The sequence below is a fragment of the Peromyscus eremicus genome, chromosome 12 (genome assembly GCF_949786415.1).
Source record: "Peromyscus eremicus chromosome 12, PerEre_H2_v1, whole genome shotgun sequence".
Lineage (NCBI taxonomy): Eukaryota > Metazoa > Chordata > Mammalia > Rodentia > Cricetidae > Peromyscus > Peromyscus eremicus.
Window position 1 is genome coordinate 4619498 of NC_081428.1, and position 14356 is coordinate 4633853.

The 14356-nt window shown below is 42.1% G+C and overlaps 1 protein-coding gene across 3 annotated transcripts in view; it reads right to left on the reverse strand.

Moving 5' to 3' along the window:
- Nucleotides 1-14356, reverse strand: part of Morc3 (MORC family CW-type zinc finger 3) — a 51305-nt gene that overhangs the window by 23947 nt on the left and 13002 nt on the right. For all 3 annotated transcript variants that reach the window (XM_059277806.1, XM_059277807.1, XM_059277805.1), the window contains exons 5-9: nucleotides 13894-14041; nucleotides 11915-12062; nucleotides 6731-6859; nucleotides 6041-6160; nucleotides 4410-4507 (exon numbers count right to left, since the gene is read on the reverse strand). In XM_059277806.1, the coding sequence (XP_059133789.1) occupies nucleotides 4410-4507; nucleotides 6041-6160; nucleotides 6731-6859; nucleotides 11915-12062; nucleotides 13894-14041 (643 nt within the window). The remainder of the gene's footprint in view (nucleotides 1-4409; nucleotides 4508-6040; nucleotides 6161-6730; nucleotides 6860-11914; nucleotides 12063-13893; nucleotides 14042-14356) is intronic.

Here is a 14356-nt window from a genome sequence, read left to right on the forward strand (position 1 = left end):
TTGAAACCAGCTGTATTGTGGGAAGTCCCTGTATGGAGGCACGAAGAGGACACTGTATGAAGCTGTCCAAGTGAAGTCTGGATTGTGCTGGAGACCCTAGGATGTTAGAGGGGCCAGCTGTGGGGTGTCTGCCATGGAGAGTGCAGACAGGGTGTGGAACCAGCCGGAGAGGGAGAAGTGTGTTGCAGTCAACAAAGCCTCTAATTCCAGTAGAGGCAAGAGGATCTTTGTGAGTTCGAGGACAGCCTGCTCTACACAACAAGCTCCAGGACAGCAAGGACTACAGAGAGAAGCTCCTTCTCAAAAACAAACAAACCGCTGAAAGAGAAAAGCTATCTAAGCCTTTTGACATCAGACATTGAAGTTTGCCAAGATAGGTTTGGATCTTGTTTTGGTCCAGTATTTACTTCTTCTCCACGCCCTTCCTTACTCCTTGCGTTTGAATGACAACCTATATTTTGTGGAAGAACACAGTTTGCTTTTTCTTATTTTCCAGGGGTTTTTAAAAGATTGCCTGAGTCTCAGAAGAGACTCTGAACTTTTGACCTGTGCTGAGACTGTGAAAGACTACAGGGACTTTTGAAGGTGGATGCTGTGGATATCGCTATATGTAAATAAACTCTGATTGGCCAATAGCCAGACAGGAAGTATAGGCGGGACTAACAGAGAAGAGAATTGAGGGAACAGGAAGGGAGGAGAGAGACTGGCTGGAGCCGCTGCCAGGACAAGGAAGATGTAAGGTACCAGTAAGCCATGAGCCATGAGGCAAAGTAAAGATTAATAGAAATGGGCTAAATATAAGAGTAAGAGCTAGACAATGACAGGCCTACGCTAATGGCCAAGCAGTTTAAATAATGTAAGAGTTTGTGTGTTTATTTTATAAGTGGGCTCTGGGACTGGCGGGACTTGGTGGCGGGAGCTGGAGAAAAGTTCTCCAGCAACAAATGGCGTCCAACGTGGTGGCAAGAGTTTCCACCTAAAAACTTAGAAAAAAGATTCTAAAACAGAGCTAAAAACAGCTTCCTAATTGTCTCTCTCAAATGAGCAGCAGCTGCCGGTTTGAGTTACTTGTGGGTTCCTAGTGTGCGCTCTCGACCTACAGTATGGTGGGAATGAGGCCTCTGCAAGTGGCACATTAAGCTGTGTGGTGGATTTAGCCTTTGCTAGTACAAAACAAAAAAAGAGGTTTCTGGGCTACACGCTACTTTGGTAAAAGCGTAGACCCACTATTTCTGAGAGTTACGGCTCCCAGAGCTGGCGGAAAGCGGACCACCACCATGTTGGGAAGCTGAAGTGGGCGGAGCCAGCAGCCACTGCGCCATTTCAGGCTTAGAAGGCTGCAGTTTAAAAAGAATAGGCTCAAGCTAATATAAAAAAATAAGCCACGTAAAGATGGCTACCACACAGAGAATCTGGATTATGTTCTCTTTGATATTCGTAACTGCAGAAAAACATTTGATTGTAAAAGCTGTTGAGTTATGCCAAAATGTGTATTTTAAAGGTACCTTGACTTCAAAATTTGGATATAAGGATATGTTGCTTTGGAAAAGAGTCTCTGCTTTTGTTTCCACAGAAAGCCAGAGACTATGGATTTGTTCCAGATTAAGATACATCAGGTTTGACCAGCCAAGACCCCCTGAAAGGTCTCCAGTGACACCATGGCCTAGATGATTCAACATTCAGAATGGTTTCAAGGCAACTGGCTCAGACGATACAGCCTCACGGACTACTCCATGATCCTAAAATTTTCTTTGTGTCCCCATAAGATACAGCGCCCCCCTCCAGCAGGAAGTAGTAAGAGAAGCTACGCCCAAATTCCAAAATATACCAAGCTGGCTTTAGAGATGGAATTGGCTCACTCCCCCTCTAAACCCAGACATATTGCTCAAAAAAAAAAAAAAAAAAAAATGGTTAAGAGATTCTTGTGTCCCAAATCAGAAGAGCCCTCTGGTGTGGGACAGAGAAAAACCAATATTTTTATTTAAAGCAGGTTGATTATAAATACAATCTCTTTCAAAAAAAAAAAAGGGGGATAGTTTAGATATGATAGGATGAAAGGGTAGATTAATGAACCTACTTTTAAAGAGTAACAACTTGTTTAAAATGTTTTACATTGCTACAGATTTTAATTTATTGATACAAATTTAAACTTAATTTTGTTATACTGTATATATATTTCTATTCTTGTTTGAGGTATTATGTTTATGTAACTCATTTAAAATTGTAATGGATAATTAAAAAATAGATTAATAGTTAGTCATCTATGATAATATTTGTAGCCATGTTAGTTAAGTCTTCTAGGTATACATAGATATATTGCAGATAGATAGGTAGTCTTCAAACACTTCAAAGACCTACAGAATATGGCATTTAAAATGTTTTAAAAATTTAGACTTTTTGGACAGTGAGACATGTCTGCTCCTGACAGCACCGATTTACTTCAGAGAGGAGGATGGGCATCGAAGACACTCCATATGGAGTTTATCTTCACCTTGACAAAAATGGCCATTTGGGCAAGAAACTGTTCTTGCCTGGACTGCTTGATCAACTGGACATGCAGGACCCATAGAAAGGTGACCACTGAACTTTGCTTGACAAAATGGTCCTTCAGGTTCCTGCTTTGCAGAGAAAACTGCCAGACATTCTACAAGACACAGAAAAAAGTGAATAAGAGACTCTAGGCCTGTGGGCTGAAGACAGATGCCCCAACTTTACAAGAAAACTTTGGATGACTGTCCAGGCTCAGCTGTCTCTGTCTACCCTGCAAGACTCCCAAAAGTTGCTTGCATCCTTCTCCCATTTCTCAGGCAGTGTTATATCCTTCTGAGGTCTTTAATGTGGTTAAAGACTAGATACTTACAATTTTCCTTAGTTATGATAAAAGATAAGTTAGATATAAAACCTTAAACTCACAAATATAAGATAGATAGGATCTCTTCTTTAATATTGTAACTGTAATTCTTGCTTGATAATTGTTTTGTTATATGTAATTTTACTATGTTAAAGTTAAAACCTTCCTTTTTAAAAAAAAGAAGAAAAGGGGAAGTGCTGTGGATATCGCTATATGTAAATAAACTCTGATTGGCCAATAGCCAGACAGGAAGTATAGACGGGACTAACAGAGAAGAGAATTGAGGGAACAGGAAGGGAGGAGAGAGACTGGCTGGAGCCACTGCCAGGACAAGGAAGATGTAAGGTACCAGTAAGCCATGAGCCATGAGGCAAAGTAAAGATTAATAGAAATGGGCTAAATATAAGAGAAAGAGCTAGACAATGACAGGCCTACGCTAATGGCCAAGCAGTTTAAATAATGTAAGAGTTTGTGTGTTTATTTTATAAGTGGGCTCTGGGACTGGAGGGACTTGGTGGCGGGAGCTGGAGAAAAGTTCTCCAGCAACAGGTGGACTAAATGAACTTTGCATTATAGCTATGACCCTACCTGGGCCAGGGAGTGGACTGTGGTGGACTGAATGAGAACAGCTCTCCTAGGCTCTTATGTTTGAATACTTGGTTCCTAAGTTGGTGGATTATTTGGGAAGGATTAGAAAAACGTGGCCTTGGAGGAGGTGTGTCACTGGTGGGTGAGCTTTGAGGTTTCCAAAGCTCACACCATTTCCCAGTTAGCTTTCTTCTCTGCCCTGTGCTTGTGGGCAAAGGTGAAGCTTAGTCACTGCTCCAGTGCTATGCTTACTTGCCATCATGCTCTCATTTGTGATGGTCATGGATTTAACTTCTGAACTGTAAGCCCCAAATTAAATGCTTTCTTTTATAAATTGCTTTGGTCATAGCAAATAAAAAGACATCCAGAAAGAAAATGTATGGGGCTGGAGAGATGGTTCAAAGGGTAAGAGAGCTTACTGCTCTTGCAGATGACCTGAGTTCGGTTCCCAGTACCGAAATCAGGTGGCTTACAACCTCCTATAACTTCAGCTCCAAGGGATCCAACCTTCTTTTGGACTCTGTGGACATCTGCATTCACATGTTCACAGATCCACACAGACACACATATGTATACATTTAGAAAATAAAAAGGAGAGAAGCCCTACACTACAGAACTTTAAAACGGTGAGTAACTCATATAGAAAAGGGGCTGGTCTTCTCTTCCATCTCAGAATTTGTCATCTATCCCACCATGAGCAGAATATACAATTCTATATCTCAACATGATACAGAAAATAGAGCAAATCTCTGCCTGTGGGTATTGGGGTACCTACCTGTAATTGCAGCACTTGGGAGGTGTAGGAAGGACTGTCAGAAGTTCAAGGCAGAGTAGACTACATAGCTAGTTCAAGGCCAGTCTAGACAGGTCTACCCCATCTCAAATATGTTCTCTGGCTAAAGGGGTGAATATTCCAGCCATCTCAGGAACATGTTTCCTCAGAACATTAGTATATAAATGGGCAACATACCTGTACTCATTAGTATAGTCAAAATCTTGCTTATTATGAGTTGGCTTAAGGAAATTACATTCTATAATTCCAACCACTCCAACGCCCATGTTGTTTGCCTGAAATATAATGAAACAGCATTTCAGACATAACACATGTTTACTATATCCTTCAACAAAGATTTACATCATAAACTGCTTTCTTATACTTTATATGACTCCCCTGAAATTTCCTGGTAAGTGCTTAGTGTTTTTTATTAAGTTAATTCCTGGATATATTAGAGCTTCTTCCACACCCACTCCTGGCAGGTGTCCGTCTAGATGAGAACTGTGAGCAAACTAACCAAAGGAAAGGACCACACGGAATTCAGTGCAGGGACTTTCACAAGCACAGCCACGGGTGAGCACAGTCCTGGTGTCGGAGCACCCACACCAGCAGCCCCTCATCCTGCCACCTGTAAACCACTGTACCACAGGCACCTGCAGCTTGTAGTTCATGTCTCCTTCTTACACCTGGTACAAACAGCAGTCTAAACGAACCCACACTACGATGCTGTCAGAATGTATAATACATTCTACAGGAACTTCGAATAAGTTGAAAAGAATGAAACCAATATACTTGGGGACAAAGAGAAAGCGTGCCTGAACCCTTCACTCGTGCTCACTTCAGCAGCCCATGCAAAGCTGGAAGGGCACACAGGTTAACACGGCCCCTGTGCCTCGAGAGTCCTTATCTAAGTCCTTACCTTTAACAGGGCCATGTGTGCTCATGATTATCACCCAATACTAGAAAATACAGATGCTCTGATGTATGCAGAACAAACTACATGGTAGGTTATGACAAAAAACCTAAACTAATATTACAACAATGAAAGTTACTTAAAAGGGCAGTAATTCCAGGGCCAGAAAAATGGCTCGGGGAACAGGCCCCTGGTACCAAGCCTAACCTGTGGCCTCACATGGGAGGAGGGCAGTTCTAACCTATCAGCTACTGCTTTTTAGGCTGGTTCCATAAACACCAACAGAAACAGCCAAGTTAAACAAACAAACAAACACCAATCAAATTCATTTCATTAATCACGTGACCCACATCCAAAGGCAGTTGAGAGACTGGCATCTACAGGAGTCATGCTAGCTCAGTTTGAGACCAGCCTGTGATACATAGTGAGATGGTCACACACACACAAAAGACAAAACACCCAAACTTCCCTCCAAACAACTCAGCACAGAGATGTACCTCTGCGTCTAAGAACCACACTCCCTAAGTCTGGGGCAACTACTTACTAGTCCCCATCTCCAAATCTGTAAGATAAAGTAAATACTCCGTCTCCTCTTGTAGGATGGAGAACCAAATGACAAGTGACCACGGCCAATGACAGGCTAATGTTACTTTAAAAGACTGATATCCAGCCAGGTGTGGTGCATGCACCTTTAATCCCCGCACTCGGGAGGCAGAGGCTGGTGGATCTCTGTGAGTTCAAGGGCAGCCTGGTCTACACAATGAATTTCAGGACAGCCAGGGACACATAGAGGGACCCTGTCAGAAAGCAAACACCCCTTCCCACCTCCAAAAAGACTGACACCTAAAAAGTCATGAGCAGAAAATAAATTACTCTTTTGCTAAAATCATTTTTTTTCAAATATAAACCTTACCTTTAACTGACATCCCACTTTTTCATAAGCCTTGATGAGTCTATTTTTGTGATACATCATTATCCCATAATGATCTTTATTTCTGCAGTTGAACCCAAAAGTAATTCTCACTGTTCTAGTCTTGAAATATTAAGGAAAATTCTGAGCACAACACTTCATTCCCTTGCATGACTCTTTCTGTATACTAATAAACCCCGACACACAGGGACTGCATAGACGGGTCTCCTTCCATGAGATGCAAGTTTGAGTCTCAGCATCTACATGGCGCCTTACAGCAGTCTCAGTCCCAGGGGATCTCATACGCCACTGGCCTCCTTGAGCACCAGGCACCGCGTGATATACATACACGCAGGCAACACATTCATACATATAAAATGAAAATATATAAATCTATTAAAAATAAGTAAGTCCCAAAGAAAGCAAATCTGGAGACCAGACTGCTGTGGGGAGGGCTCGTGAGATGGAGCAGCAGGTAGGACGCTGGCCACAAGCCTGGCAAACAAACGGACTTCCACCCCTGGGACCCACGGTGAAAGAGGAGGGCTCCTGCAAGCCGTGCTCATCTCCATGCACCCACTTACGAACACACAAATGAACGTTAACTCCTTAACGTCCCAGGAACAGAGAGGGAAAGAACAACTGACTGAATGTGTGTCCCTCTGTCTGCACAGCCTCAGACATGAAGGATACTAGAAATTTAGGCCGGTACACATCACGTTCAATGTAGGCAAGGCTCTTGGAGACCAGCTGTGTCTTCACTTTCTGTCCACGCAGGATGATCTGCATTCGTGGCTTTAGGTATAAAATACTGCAGTAAGCCTGGAGAGAAACAAAGCAAAATCTGTCTTTTCCAAAGACTTATTCATAGATGTATTCAGTATTACTCAGATATGAATGTGGTAACGAACGCCTTAACTCCTCACTAAAGCGACACAGACTATAGAGGTGGGGTAGAGTTCATGAAAAAGGTATGCACTGAACATGTAGGAGGGCCTGGGTTCTACTCAAGTATCAAGCAATGAAAACAACACGAAATGACATTAGTTATTCTGATTTCAAAAGAATTTTTTTTGAGACAGGGTCTCAAAATAGCACAAACTGCAATACGAATTTCTAAAAATGGTCTTTTAATAAAAATCCCGGATCCAGATAATGCTAAAAGATCAGAGAGACAAAGAACAAGCCACTGCCACATCTCACCTCTAGGACTCCTCAGCCTGAAAAGCCTCTAGCTCCTGTCTCCTCACGCCTTATATAGCTTTCTCTGCCCAGGCATCACTTCCTGGGATTAAAGGCATGTGATTCCCCAATACCTGAACAAGATTAGAAGTGTATGTACAGTATATTCTAACAATTTACCTCAAATTTGTATCAATATACAAAATTTGTATACAATATACAAAAACCCAATCCAATAAAAAATATGTAAAACTAGTAGTTGCTTTTTAAAAGTAAATTCAATAGTCTACCTTTTTATCTTCTATCTATATCCTCCCCCTTTGCTTTTTAGAGTAGGTTGAATAATCTACCTTTTATCCTATTATTTTTTGTTTTTGTTTTTTTGTTGTTTTTCAAGACAGGGTTTCTCTGTAGTTTTGGAGCCTGTTCTGGAACTCACTCTGTAGACCAGGCTGGCCTCAAACTCACAGAGATCCACCTGGCTCTGCCTCTCAAGTGCTGGGATTAAATCCATGTGCCACCACTGCCCGGCTTATCCTATTATTTCTATACTTTTTTTTAGTAAATTCAATAACCTACTTTTTATCATATCTATATCCTCTTTTTTTCTTTTCAGAGTAGATTCAATACCCTTTTATCCTATCATTTCTATTTTTTAGAGTAGATTCAATAATCTACTTTTTATCCTATCATTTCTATATAATACATTTCTAAATCAACAAGCTACCTAGAACTCAACATATAGCTAAAGACAGCTTTGAACACGTACTTCTCCTGCTTCTACCTCCTTGAGGAGCATTTCGGGTGTGCACCAGCACACCTATAAACTCCAACACTCAGAGCCCAAGCAGGAGGATCTCCACTTTGTGGCTACCCAGTGAGATCTTTCTCCAAAACAAACTCAATTGTCAGAACACAATTCAGGAATGGAGCCGTGTGAGGAAAATTCTTCACGCTTGTGAGAACACTTAAACACGAGTCTTGTGACTTCAGTTTCTTCAGGAGAAACTGTTTTTGGCATGTGCTTTCATGGTTCTCCCCATTGCAGGGAGAGGAGTGAGTTGACTTCAGATTATTCACTACTGCTTGCTGCTGTTATTCAATTAAATGTTTAAACTACCCTTTATATGTTTGCCTCTACAGAAAATGTTTTTGCCCTGTGTGGCTTGTCCTTGGGATTGTATACACCGTGAACTCATGAGAACTTTTTGTTTCTTTGAGACAGGGTTTTTCTGTGTAGCTCTGGCTGTCCTCGAACTCAGAGATCCACCTGCCTCTGCCTCCTGAATGCTGGGGTTAAAGGCGTACTAACCCTCAGAATATAAACTGTCTGAGGCTCTGAATAAAGTTGGCTATTGCATGAGACTTTCGTCTCTTCATTTATCTCTCCCTTCTCCTAGGTCCTACCACTTCTAGAGCAGTGACACTCAATGACACTAAGACCAGTGAAAAATGTGCTGATCTACATAGATACTGACACATTACTGAATCAAAGTTGTCAAGTGCTATGTATAAATATCATTTAAAATTTGTTTGTTTTTCGAGACAGGATTTCTCTGTGTGGCCCTGGCTGTCCTGAACTTACTCTGTAGACTAGGCTGACCTCAGAACTCACAGAGATCCACCTGCCTCTGCCTCCTGAGTGCTGGGATTAAAGGTGTGCACTACTGCCTGGCTTTATTTAAAGCTTTTAGAAAATGTTCACATATACCTGACTGAAACCTGCAGGAAGGAGGGTCTAAACTTCAAGACGTCAAAGAGGAGGGCCAGGATGAGAAAATAAAGCTGGCGGCTCATGCCAGCAAGTTTATTAAGCAGCACAGCATCCCATATACTGTTACAGGGAAAACGGGACAAGGTCAGCTGAACTAATCAAGTATGGTTGTGCAAAGGGAACACAGGACATCTTAAGTGTGTCACAGACCAGCATACCATGTCTCAGGGACTAAGAGCCACAGCCCTTCAGGGGTAAAAGTTGGGTTCCCACAAAACCTTGACTCCCTAGAGGCCATGTCCCCAGCCCCAAACCAGACCTTGCCAAGTCTGATCCTAGGCAAGGACACAGTATTCCCTTTGTCCTTTCTTCAGGATCTCTCAGAAGGCCTTGGATTGGCTTGGTCCCAACAGGAACCAGGAGTGAAAGCTCACACCTATACCCACCCTGTGAAGTAGAGGGAGGAGAATCAGAGCTCAAGGTCAGCTTTACTACAGAGTAAGTTTGAGGCCAGCATGCGAAGAGACCCTGCTTCAAAAGAACAAAGGGGAAGAGAGGGGTGGATATGAACAAAAGACACTGCATACATGTACATATTCTCAAAGAATTGTTGGGGGAAGGCGTTTTTTTGAGATAGGGTTTCTCTTTGTAGCCTTGGCTGTCCTCAAAGGCAAAGGCCTGCCTTTGCCTCCCAAGAGCTGGGATTATAGTCATACACCACCACTGCCTGGCCAAAGACTAATTTTTTTAAGTTAAAAAAACAACAACAAATAAATGGATGAGAAAAGAACATACAAAAAGGACATTTTCTGACCCTGACCTTTCATTATTGGTGTTCTAATTTAAAGACAAGCTAAACAATGTCTTAGGCAAAAAGTAACAAGCGATCTGGAACAGGAGAATGCTGTCAGCTTGGCAGGTGTTTTTCTCGGGAGGCCTGGACTCCAATTTATTTCCACGTAGCTGAGAACGACTGTGTACACTCATCCTCTGCCTCTATGTCTCTCCAGTGGGGGGGTCCCAAAACTGTGCTAACACGCCCAGCTCAAAACATGTTTTCATTCCTTTCTTTTTGGGGGGAAGATTTTTGAAATGGGGACTCACTCTGCAGTCCAGGCCAGCCTTGAGCTAAGAGCAATCCTCTGCCTGAGCTTCCAGAGTGATAAAGAGAGAGATGTGAGCCACCACGCCCAGCTTGTCTTCACTTAACACGGGACAACCTAAGCTTGGCATAATGGCACATGCCTAGATCTCAGCAATTAAAAAGCTGAGACAGGAAGACTGAGACGGAAGGCCAGTCCAGGCTACCCAGGAAACAGAAAACCTTAGAAAACTGAAAAACAACCATTAAACGCTAAAACACGTTCTTCCGTCTCCCCATTACTATAAGAAATCTCTGAACAAAATGTGTTGAATAATTCAGAGAACAGATGAAAGACTCAGTAGAAAAGTAAAATCTGAACATTTCTTACTTTTCCCCTGGCTTCTGATTTCAAGGACATGGTATGATGTCTTTTCTAAAACCCACTCATGGTCTCTATAAAGACTGCAAGACGAACTGTTTGCTCTCATTGCCTGGGACCTGTTCCACCCTTAAACATGACTTTAACAGGATATGACGAACAGTATACATTTGCTATTATGTATACCTCAGACCTCAGAAAATGTACATTGCAAAGGTCAGATTCTTGGCTTGGGTTACGTAATAACTTTAGCACAAAAAGCATAAAATTAGTATCCTCTCATTCAAATCAAGAAACACTGATCCTGTTACCAACATCCCAGCACTGCAGTTTGTGAGTGCGCACATGTGACGTTCACACTGTCAACTGAACAGGACTGAGAGTCACTTTGTGAGTGTGCACATGTGACGTTCACACTATCAACTGAACAGGACTGAGAGTCACTTTGTGAGTGTGCACATGTGACATTCACACCATCAACTGAACAGGACTGAGAGTCACTTTGTGAGTGTGCACATGTGACGTTCACACTGTCAACTGAACAGGACTGAGAGTCACCTTGGAGATAATCTCTGGGGGTGCCTTTAAGGATTTCCTAGATTAATTTACATGGAAAGATCCACCCTAAAAGTGGGTGGCACCTGGGTTGGGGTCTCAAAATACCTAAGAAGGAGAAAGCTGGCTCAGCAAAATCTTCCTCCTTCTGTCCTCTCTGCCTCTCCCTTCTATCACAGCTTCCTCAGAAGTGTAAGCTGAAGTAAACCATCCTTCTTCAAGTGCTACTCAAGGGTGTCTGCACCGGGAGAAAAGTAACTAACACACTTACTCGCACAAACACAACCCTACTTCTGCAGTCAAACCTCAAGAGATACTTACTACAAATGTCACTACTGTATATATCTGGTCAATAATGTATTGCTTTAGAAGACAAATCAAGGTGTATTAGGTGTGTATCCTAAAGCATCACATTTTTAAAACACTGATTTGGTGTTCGGTGACTTGAATCCATCAGTATGGTAACCTAAGATGTATGGATTCGCCAACTCCAATGAACTCAGTGCAGAGTGGAGAAGCAAAAGCACCATATGAACTGATGTCTTCAAACTTAAAACAAGGTTTTCTTCCTCCCTGCTCTCTCTGAGACTGTGTCTCCTGTAACCCAGGCTGGCCTCTAACTCTCTGTAGGCAAGGATGACCTTGAAGTCCTGACCCTTTGGCCTTCACCTCCCCTGTTCTAGGATTACAGCTATGCACCGCCATACCCAGCTTATGTGGTACCATGGGTCAAACCTAGGGCCCTGTGTATACGAAGCAAGCACTTATCAACTAAGCTATACACCAACCCACGTATTAAAAAGGGTTTTCACAGCAAATAACACCACCAGTGCCCAAATGAGCAGGTTAGTATGGTGACTCACGTCTAACACACTTTCAGTAGAGACAACCCAAGTGGCTAATGCAAGCCTAAGAGCTCAGTGCTTTCTGAGTGCTCGTTTCCAGCGACAGCTGAGTACATACCCTTAAGGAGTAGTCACTCTCAGGGGCAATCTGGTCCATCCTTTCTTGTTTCTTGTACCCTTTCTTCCCTGCAATGTCATCTAAATCCTCGGGAATTCTGATGTCATATTTATCCTTTTCAAAATCAAATTCTGTTGCATTTTTGTAACTGTAAGAAAAGAATTCAGAAAGAAGCAAAATTTAACTTTACATCAAGAAAAATAAGCAAATACTAAATGGTAAGAAAAAACAAATAAAAAAGCAAAAAAAACCCAGTAGGACAGGGGTCAGGGGTCAAGTATAAAGCAATCCAAGACAAAGAAGAAGCACCAGGAGGACTCAGGAAAACCACATCAACCAGGAGCTGCTAGGCAGAACATAACATGGCATAGTGCCCCTGGAGAAAGCCTAACAACACAGAAACTCCGTTCCTTGGCATTCCCAAGGACACAGCATTGATTTTACAGCAGTCTCTGATGGTGTCAGGCTATGCACAATCCACATGCTTCTGAACAGGTGAGGTGGTGAACAACTGAACCTGAACTCATGTCAGTGTGAAAAGCAGCCAACTACCGTGCTGATAAATACAAGAGCTGGAGACACCTGAGGACCCAAGGGTTTCACACTAGTTACCTTTATGTCACTTTCTGAAGGGACAGGATCAAGCAAAGGTCAGAGGCTGCCTGACTAGAGAAGCACAGCACAGGAAGGGAGTGTGGCCACAGCACAATGTGGGTGCTGCCTGAGCCAAGTGCCCTGCACTGCACCATAGGGGACGCGAGAGCCACACGGCACATGAATTACCAGTTACTGAAAACCAGAGAGCTTGACTGACAAGAGGAGAACTAACCAGAAAGAGGGACTCTCGAGAAGGTGAAGGCAAGCACAAGGAGATGCAGTACATCAGGAAAACAAATGCTAAAGCGCTTTAGTTTCACACCATTTGTGCTTTGTTTCCACGGTTCAATTACTGCAGACTTCTAACAACTACTTATTGAGATTTAAAGCTCTTGACTGTAAAGGAGTGTATCCAAGGACAAAGAAGGACTAATTTTAATTTTTAAATTTATTTCATTTACGTATTGTGTGCATGAGAGAGAGAGACTTAAAGATTTAAGAACAACTTTGGTGAGGTCACTCTTCTTCCATACCATCTGAGGGACTGCAGGCGTGGCTGCAAGCTTATCTTTACCCATTGAACCATCTCACAAACTCAAGAGCTGAAATTTTTAGCAAGGCAAAATTTTGCTGGATTGTTAGCTCATGCAGTCTAATTTTTACAAGCTATTCTTCCTAGCTAGTATTTCATCTTTTTTTCTTTCTTTTTTTTTTTTTTTTTTAAGGTAGTTTTTGTTTCTGAGCCTAGGAATGGAATAATAGAGACATAATACTATTAAAAACTAATAATAGCCAGGTGGTGGTGGCACACGCCTTTAATCCCAGCACTCAGGAGGCAGAGCCAGGCGGATCCTGTGAGTTCATGGCCAGCCTGGTCTACAGTGAGATCCAGGACAGGCACCAAAACTGCACAGAGAAACCTTGTCTTAAAAAACCCTAACCAAACAAACAAAACTAATGATAGGATCAGGAAATTTTTAGAGCAATTTGAAGTAATTCTTTGAAACCAAAGTGGGTTCAATAAAACATCCTCAGAAAACACATATTACAGGGCTGGAGAGATGTCTCAGAGGTTAAGAGCACTAGCTGCTCTTCTAGAAGACCTGAGTTCAATTCCCAACAACAACATGGTGGCTCACAACCATCCATAATGAGGTCTGATGACCTCTTCTGGCATTCAGGCAAACATGTAGGGAAAACACTGTATACATAATAAATAAAACGGGGAAAAAAAGAAAGAAAGAGAAAGTAAAAGAAACCACAAATGAAGAAGTATACCATTCATTTCTAGTCTGTGTAATAAGGCTAAACATAATGCAACCAACTCTGTGCATGGACTTTACTTCCCAAACGGTCAACTACCAACAGAGGTCTACAATTACCTTCTAAGATTCCAAATGATGATCCTTGTCCCCTTCTTACCCATAATAGCATCAAGTTCTGCCACTAATTTCTGTTCCGTAGAAAACAGAGAATGTTCCAGAATTGCTGCTAGGCTTGCTTTTGATTCTGCTAAATTAATCATCTGACGTATGTCCTTAGTTAAAGATTGAAATCAACAACAAAATTTATACAATTACAATACAGAAGCAAACTTTAACAAACTCAAAGTAACCAATCCCTAAATTATTTATAACTCTTAAAAAAGCAATGTGATTTCAAATGAACACAAGGAAAGATGAAAAGTGAGCATGTCCCAGGGCTCAGTGGAATCTACCGATAACCCAGCTGGGTGAGGTAAGGAAGGAGGGTGAGTTCCAGGCAACTCACTTCAACTGTAAAAGGGGGAGGAAAAGAGAGCAAACTCATTATTTCTAACTAACTCAGTGATTTATGTCAATAAGT